An 8,669-nucleotide genomic window follows, 5' to 3' on the forward strand; every position below is an offset into this window, starting at 1 on the left:
AGTTTCCCAGGTCTCGTCCCAGACCTACTAAGTTAGAATTGCTGGAGGCAAGGCCGAGGAATCTGTATTTTTAGATGAAGCAGGTGGCATCCAGTGGCAGAGACAAGGAGGGTGTGCTCCATGAGGTCAAGTGGGACTCCCCACTCTGGCCCCTGGGAAGCCAGTGTGCAGCACTGGGAGAGCCCAGTTGCCTCACGTGGCTTCCCCTTCATAGAAGGGGTAGAGACAATTTTTGGAAGGTCTTTAGGCCCCAGGATCTTCTTTGACATCTCTGCAGACTGCCTAGCTGTGAGAAGTTCCAGGGAGAGGCAGGGGCAAAGTCCTATCCCAACAAAGTCAGTTAAGTTGTTTTGTCTTCTTCCTGTGAACTTAATACGACTGGTCCTTTCCAAGAAGCCTGTGTCTCAGTTTCAAGCCAGTTATGTGAGTTCTGCTTACTTGTACATTCCTAACCTGGTGTCTGTAGCAGTGCTGAATGCGAACAAGTTCAAAAGTCTAAAAGAAATGCTCGGAAGTTAGATTTCTCTTAAACTTCCACACGAAGGAGCTCCCATGCGCCAGAATACATACTTATTCTAGGTTCTTTTTTCAAAACAGCAACATGAGATTACTTTGTAGAATTGCTTTTTGCTAAACCAGATAGGATTATTACTGAAAAAATCAGGCAATAAAAATAACATAAGCATTGTCTGGTAGCTGTTTTTGTGTTGTTGGTTTCTTTATTTTTGATGCTGGGGATTGAACCCACATCCTTTTCCCTGAGGTACATTTCAACCCATTTTGTTGGTTATGTTGAGAGGAGGTCTTGCAGTAGCTGGTTTCATCTTCAGTGGTTTTTATATAAAAATCCCCCAGAGGCATATATCTTGCTGGCTGACCTACAAAGAGAACATTTTGGCGGAACCGGGGATTGAACTCAGGCCCTTGTGCTTGCCAGGGAAGCACTTACTCCACTGAGCCATCTTCCCGGCAAAGAGAACATTTTGGATAGGAATGTACTTTTTTTTCTTGAGGAAACTTGAAGGTTTAAAAAGTAGTAAACATGATACCATAAGTTGTCTGTTATATTCTTGTGCTTTAGAAGAGCTTAATTGCTATCCGATTTAAATGAGTAAGACTTTTATTAAAGGTGCATGGGGTACAAATCATTTGTTTTAAATGTAATGAAAATGGGAAGTGTGTGTTTGTGTGTGTGTGTGTGTGTGCGCGCGTGCGCACGCGTGCCTGTGTGCCCGCTCAAGCAGTGTGAGAGCCACAGACCTCAAACCAGAAGGGAAACATTGCCATCTGTATTCAAAGAGCTTGTCTCCTCTTGCAGAGCCTGGCCAAACTGACGGATAGCTTCAAGAATAGCTGCTCCCTTGGTGAATTCCTCCATGACTTGCCTCCCAGTGCCAGTGCCCTCGGCGACTCTGGGGCAGCACAGCCCTTCTGTGATGCTGGCTCCCAGACTGAAGCCATTGGGGAGGTATGTGCACCCCCTGCGCCCGGAGGGAAGAGCGGTGATGGTGTGGGCCCCTTACTCCCTCAGCTCAGTGTTCCATTTGCACTTCAGAAATACGCATTTTGGCTTTTGTGCTATGTGCTTTGAACAAAAGAATAGTGTTTCTCATATCCAGCCATTCTTATTCTTCTAAAAGAATGTCAGGAAATTGTATTAAAGAAGCTCTGAAGCTTAGAGGCATTTCATCCTGCCCCCAGACTAGTGAAGCATTGAGTTAGCCACAAAAACAGGAGAATCATCAGTTGAGGCCAGGTAGCGAATAGTAAAAGACACCACTGTAATATTAATGAGTGAAGTTTGAAACTGATTTGTTACCAAAGAGAAAGCTGCTCAGAGGGCTTTTTTATGTTAGGGCTCGCTATATAAAGATGAAGTAGCAAAGGAGTGCACCATGTCTCACAAACTAATACACAAAACAAAGCAAAAAAAAAAAAAGCGAAAGAGAAAGGAGGGAAACAAATTGGTGGAAAATTCTGGATTTTAAGTAACTAGCGAATACTTAAAAACAATTGAAAAATGGTGCCTTTCTGAGGAGAGTGTAATGTAAATTATGACTCTTTATGTCCTAAATGTGCTGCTTTCAATTTTATTCTCATCGTTGTTGAAAGTGTACTTGGACATTTTTGATCAGGCATCTTCTTTGGTTTGAAGAATATGGTCACCATCTGTAACAGAAAAATCTGTGAGTTAAATGTTTGGCATTTTTGCTTAAAGATTTTGGAGTGAAGCAAGGGAGCAAGTACAGGCCTCATTAGATTCTGGGAATGATTCCTTGCTGTTTATCATAAGGTTAGAATTAGATCTTAGTCCTTTTAACTCTTCTGAGAGAAACAGGTAAGATCAGAGGTTCTCTGCTAGCTTCAGTAAGCCATTCTAAAAGTTTCAGGTGGAGCTGGTGGCCTGCCTGTTGCTCTAGCTATGAATTGTCACGGTGTAGGAGCCCCTTCTGGGGCTGGTTCTGGATTGGTGGCTGGCATCTTAGTTGAAATAGTTTTTTGTTTTACATGTTATTTTCAGTATAATCAATATGAGAATATTTTAGCACAACTACTGAATATTAGTTGACCAATTGAAGGAAAACGCTGAGGTGATATTCCACAATTGCAGACTGATTGAGTCCTTGCTTTCTTGCCCTTTCTTTTTATTTATTTATTTATTTATTTATTTATTTATTTTGTGTGTGTGGCCAGCTCAGCCCACCAGGGGGTGGGGCTGGCTGGCATGTGGTGCTGGGGGATTGAACCGCAGTCCCTGTGCTTTGTTTAGCTTAGTTTGTTCTAAGTAGGTGCCTTAGACCACTGAGCCATCTCACCAGCCCTATTGCCCTTTCTTTATGTTTCTTCCTTTTCATGCCTTGCGACTTTTTCCTCCTCTACTTCCTACCCCAGGCAGTTAATCCATTTTCAGCTTTTGGGACTTCTTCATAGAGCGTCATCCCTTGGAATCCGCAGGGTGACACCAGAATTCCTGGGTGTTTAAACCTCTGACATAAAATGTCTATTTGCATACAGCCTACATACTTCATCTGCAGCCTTTAAATCACCTTTTGATTACTTATAAAACCTAATGCTGTGCAAATCATTGGTATACTATATAGTTTTGGAGGAAATGACAGGAAAAAATCTGTAGCAATTCAGTATGGATAAAGCCCGTGTGGGCCTGACAATGCTTTGTATCGAGAGCTGTGAACTCATAGATAGGCTGACTGTATTTTGGATCTGTTAGGGAACTAGAGAGTGTATGACATTGAGTGCCCTAAACTGTTTTGCCTTTGTTTCAACTTAATACTAAGTAATTTTATATTTCTTTTAAAAGTTAATTTGTTGTTGTTATTGCAATTACAGTATGCAATCGATGCATATACTTCTCCTGTTTAAAAATTCAACAACCAAACAAAAACCCCATACCAACTTTCAGGAATGCATACATCTTCCCAACCTGAGTGCCAACCTTCCCCAGCTGGAAGGAGCAGCAGAGTATTGTTTCGAAAGTTTCCTTCTAGGCCTTTGAAAAATTGAAATTGAAAGACGAAGTCAAAGAATATTCTTCATTGTTGATGAATGTTTAAATGGATTTTGTATTTTTGAAAATGTTTTTAATATGTGTTTCCTTTCTTTTTTTGTTCTTTTTGTCTTGTGCTCTGGAAAGTTTATCTTTGATGATAAAACAAGACTTGTAGACCGAGTCAGACTTAATTGGCAGTATGAAGAAGCCCGTAAGAGGTAAGATACATGCTTTTCCAATCTTGCCTTCTGCACACTTACTTTGTCCCATGGAAAAAGGTTCGGCACAGTTCCAATGTGTGATTGGCCACATATTGCAGAGTACTATCTGATGGAATGTAAAGTAGTCTTCATTTGAAGTAACTTCTTACTACATGTCTTGGTTACTTTGCTCTCTTTGCTGAGACAAAATACCCAATGTCTAAATTTAAGGAAGGGAAGGTTTATTTAGCTAAAAGTTTGTGAGATTTCAGTCCTTACTCAGCTAGCTCCCAGGCAGGGTAGCATGACACAGGGCAACAGTTCATGGTGGCAGAAAACAGCGATAACAGCAAGAGCAAAAGTAGGAAGAGCAGGAGAAAAAAACCTTTCCGTCCCTTATATTGTATGTAGGCTGCCCACCCTAGGGCGGGTGTAGCACTCACACCCATAATCCCAGCATTAGACTGTGAATCAATCATAGATTCTGGAAGCCCGTCCCATAACTGCATGAGGCTTTGGAGGGACATCTAGACACAAACCATAGCATTGCACATGGCAGACTTGTAAGTGCATATTTGAATACGAAATTCTCAACACTGCAGTTTTAAAATCTGATTCAGTATGGAACAAGACCTTTCCAACTTTCTGTATCAGACCAGGTGGTTTAGAACCCTCCCCACCATCCTTCCCCCAACCAACATATCAGGCCCTCAGACCAGCAGAAGTAAACCATCGTGTTTCTATATATGCGGCCGCTAATGCCATATTTAGGTCTATCTGTAGAGCCACACATCTTGGTTTAAAAGCTATTTTAGTCAGTACTGGCTCAGCAGGTGCTACCAATGCATTCTTGATTTCATTTTGTTGGAGAGAAGTGACATGGTTTATGTTGACCTGCAGGATGACTCTTTTGCCTTCTGCAAACTGCAGTTTGTCTGGGTTTCTATACTGGGTTCTCTCTGCTGCCTCTCTCCCTCCCATTTTCATCGGATCACTCCGAGGGGCTTCCGAAGTTCTTGCTGACACAGTATTTCTGCCACAGTATTTTTAGTGTGGCGCATTTCTCCCTGAGTGCTCAGGGTCTCCATTTTCAACATTCTAACCCTGCCCAGGCTTCCTTGTCCTGCTTTTAGAGACTTTATGTTCATTGTGCTTTTTAGAAAGTCTTAAAGCCAAATTATTTCAAAATATATGCTTTAGAAAAGTTTGAAGCATAGCTTTTATAAAATTTCCTTAAGTCGAGTAGGAAATATCATATGATTATCTTGAGAGAAAAAGAGCAGAATGCTCATGGGGTGCAGAAATTCTCCTTTCCAGACAGTAAGCAGTTGGGCCTATTAAGTGGACTCTGTGATCCCGGGCATCTGGAAATCTACTCTGTTGACTTTACAAAATGTGTTAAAAGTAGAAACACAGCGAACTGTCTTTCTCCTACTGCAAAGCTGAATTCAGCTGTCATAGGCCTTCTGGGTGCTGGGAGGCATGCACCCAACTCTTGCTGTATTTTCAGGGTTGACTTGTGGTGGGCTTTGCCTCTCCCTACAGGATGCCACCAAGTTCACCGACCGTTTACTGGTTCTCTCTGTTACCACATTCTTCATTTCTCATGCATTCCTTCTGTGCAGCCTCTGACTGCCCTCCACTCGCTCAGGCCTGTTTCTCGGTGGAACTTAAAGTGTGGGTGCTGGAATCTGCTGTGCTGTATTAAACACAGATAATACAGCACTGCTACACTTAGGACTATAATTGTTTTGTGTGTTGTGACATTTACCGAACATGGCAAGTGATTTCTTTGTTTTCTAGAAATGGTGTTGGTAACACAGTAAGTAACCTTTTAAATGTTGGAATAATACATTTTGGGTGAAAAGTTGAGCATTTAAAAATATTTGGAAGGAAGTCACTGCATTTCATGATTATTTTTGAACAAAAGTATTATTCCCAGATCACTAGATGCTTGTTAGGAAATGCACTGCAGTTAGAGGAGGGTTCTGGCCCAGCCTTTCAGCCTTAGTGGTATCTCAGAATTGTCTTTCTGGCTACCCTGGAATGTTTAAGAATCACCCATGTGCTTTAGGGTCAGCCAGGGTTGGGCTGCTCAGGTACCTTCTGTCCTTTTTCTACTAGTTCAGTACTTCTTGACATGGAGAGCAGGGACTTTAGCCTAAGGGGATATTGGCATATGCGGAGATGTTTTTAGTTGTCCCTGCTCCGGCATCGGGGTCAGAACCCACAGATGCTCTTTAGCACCCTACCATGCTCGGGCCAGCTCCCATAGCTAGCATTTACCTAGCCTAGTATGCCAGAAAGTGAGCAGGACCAACAATAGAGCTGGTGAGGATGAGCTTGGCTAGTGGGTACAGTAAAAGTCCCCCAGAGAATATCTGTGGGAGGGAGGCAGAAGGGAAAAGAAGTAAACTTTGGGAAAACTTTCACCTCCAAGGGTTTGGCAGCAGAGGAGAAGCAGCTAGCAGAGTATTCTGGGAAGAGAATAGTGACATCAAAGCATCAGCCAGCAGACCTCTGCCTGCCCACAGTGTCCTTGGTCCACAGAGCAGAGGAGAGAAATGATAGATTTTCATAACCCATTGGCAGTCCTAAATCAGCCCCTCTGTGTCCTTTCTTAAATTGCCCTCTCCTGGGAAAAATGCCACAGAGGTGGTCCTTTACCTGGAATGAAAGGAGGAAGCTGGCCTCAAAGAGAATTTCCAGAGGATGATATTGTAGATAAGAACCATTTAAATGGTGGGGCTTGATTTTCGACATCATTGTTTTACTTTAAAAAAAAATATTTATTTATTTGATACAGTGTCTTGCTATGCAATTCAGACTCATAGTGATCCTCTTGTTTCAGCCTCCCCAGTCCTGGGATTACAGGCATGTATCACCACGCCCATTTTCAGGGCCAGCATGGTACACCCAGCATTTCAGGGCTGGCGCAGCATGTGGTACCGGGGATCGAACCTGGGGTGCTTGTACTTGCCAGGCAGGCACTTAGACCACCAACCTATCTCCCCAGCCCTCTATAACCATCTTTGAAATGTTCCTGTTAGTGAAGGCCTCCACCAGGTGATCACAGGTCAGAGTCATCAATTGTGGCCCCTCTAGGTCTGGTCCCCTGATGTCATGGTGGCAGTGCACCTCTCCAGTCCCCTTGAAATCATTCTGTTTTGTCCATAGCCATCTTAGTGTACTGGCAAGTTACTAGGCTCAATGTAACTCATAGTAGTGTTGGGATAGCCTTACATTCCCAGCAGGTGTTGTGGTGTTGGGAAATGTAGGGTCACTTAATGTCGTCAGGTCTCATCTCATAAGGGATCAGTAACTTCACTAACATCACTGTTTCTGAGCATCTTTATAGATCACCTCTAAATGAAGCACAGTGCAGACATGGAAAGAAAGTGGTGGTGATGAGTTCTGTGGCAAGAACTCTGTCCAGAACGGATGCGAACATTGTAGGACCCCGGTGATAAGCACTATAGTCAAAGCGCTATCTCTTGGAAATCCTATGTGCAGGCTTAGCACGCAGCACATCTCGCTAACTCTGTGAGCATCACTGGAGGAAAGGTGTCTCTGTGCAGGGAAACATCGTGTACAGCTGCTCGCCCACTGAAGCGTTGGAGAGAAGTGACTCTCACCATTCAGCCTGAGGCTGGTGTGCACCATGTGCTCTTGCCCAGGTGGACTGTCATTGCCTCAGTACCACAGTTCACTGCTCAGGCTTTTCCTTCTGCCATCTCATTCTGCGACGTCAGCCTCCTGGCTCTCATTTCTGAAATCATTCTACTCTGCGAAGTCTAGCTTCCCTACAGTATTAGTCAGGGTTCTCCAGAGAAACAGAACAAGTGGAGGGGAGAATTCGTTACAGGAACTAGCTCATGTGATTTTGGAGAATGAGAAGGCTTGCCATCTGCCATCTGCAAGCTGGAGAACCAGGAAAGCCGGTAGTGTAATTCAGACCAAGTCTGAGGGCTGAGTGCCAGTGTTTGGTGGTGATGGTGGTGATGGTGATTGTATAAGTCCCAGAGTCCACAGGCCCCAAGAACAGGAGTTCAGATATCTGAAGGCTGAAAAGTGGATGACTCAGGTCAAAAAGACAGAGCAGGTTTGCTTTTCCTCTCTCTACCTTTTGTTCCAATTAGTGGATTAGATGACTCCTACCCATACTGGTGAAGGCTGCTCTTCTTTACTCAAGTCTACTGATTCAAATGCTAATTTCTGGGCCAGGGAGATAGCTTAGTAGAATAATTGCTTGCCTGGCAAGCACAAGGTCCTGAGTTCAATCCCTGGTACTGTAAAAAACAAAACAAAACAAAACAAAACAAAAAATCCAAATGCTAATTTCTTCCAGAAACATCCTTAGACACACACACAAGTAACATTTTCCCAGCTGTCTGTGCATCCCTTAGTTCAGTCAAGTTAACCCATAAAATTAACCATCATACCTAGCCCCTGCAAGACCACCTGTATTTGCCAGCTCTAAAAGATGGAGAAGTTTATGCCTTCATACATTTTGCAGAAGTCTCTTCTTGTATATCTAAATTTAAGATTGTATTTAACAAGTACAAAATGGTCAAAATGCAGAGAGCTGGACATTGTGGAGATTTCATATGTGTACAGACTTAGAGGAAATGTATGGAATTTGAACTCAGAATTCCAAATGGTAGAGAATTCTCTGACCAAACCAGGACTAGCATGATTTCCCATTTTGGATGGTCCCCTCTGGGTCGTGTGAGAAGCGCCCAAATTGTTGCCTCTGCCTTTCCCTTCAGAAGCATCCCTGTGGATCTTATGATAGGAACATTTTCATGTTACCTACGCTGGTTGAAAAATTTTAAGGTTTTTAAAAAGTGAACTTGGGGGCTGGTGAGATGGCTCAGTGGTCTAAAGCACCTATTTGAACAAGCTTAGCAAAGTAAAGGGACCACGGTTCAATTCCCCAGCACCACATGCCAGCCAGCCGC

At 43.3% G+C, this 8,669-nt stretch overlaps 1 protein-coding gene across 1 annotated transcript in view; it reads left to right on the top strand.

Annotated features, from left to right (window-relative positions):
- The window catches only part of Wwc3 (WWC family member 3), a 116,110-nt gene that overhangs the window by 74,318 nt on the left and 33,123 nt on the right, over positions 1-8,669 (top strand). Inside the window, exons 7-8 of the mRNA XM_004635023.3 lie at positions 1,319-1,468; positions 3,653-3,726. Coding sequence (XP_004635080.1) covers positions 1,319-1,468; positions 3,653-3,726 — 224 coding nt within the window. The remainder of the gene's footprint in view (positions 1-1,318; positions 1,469-3,652; positions 3,727-8,669) is intronic.

The sequence above is a fragment of the Octodon degus genome, unplaced genomic scaffold (assembly GCF_000260255.1).
Source record: "Octodon degus isolate 3935 unplaced genomic scaffold, OctDeg1.0 scaffold00069, whole genome shotgun sequence".
In the NCBI taxonomy this organism is placed as follows: domain Eukaryota; kingdom Metazoa; phylum Chordata; class Mammalia; order Rodentia; family Octodontidae; genus Octodon; species Octodon degus.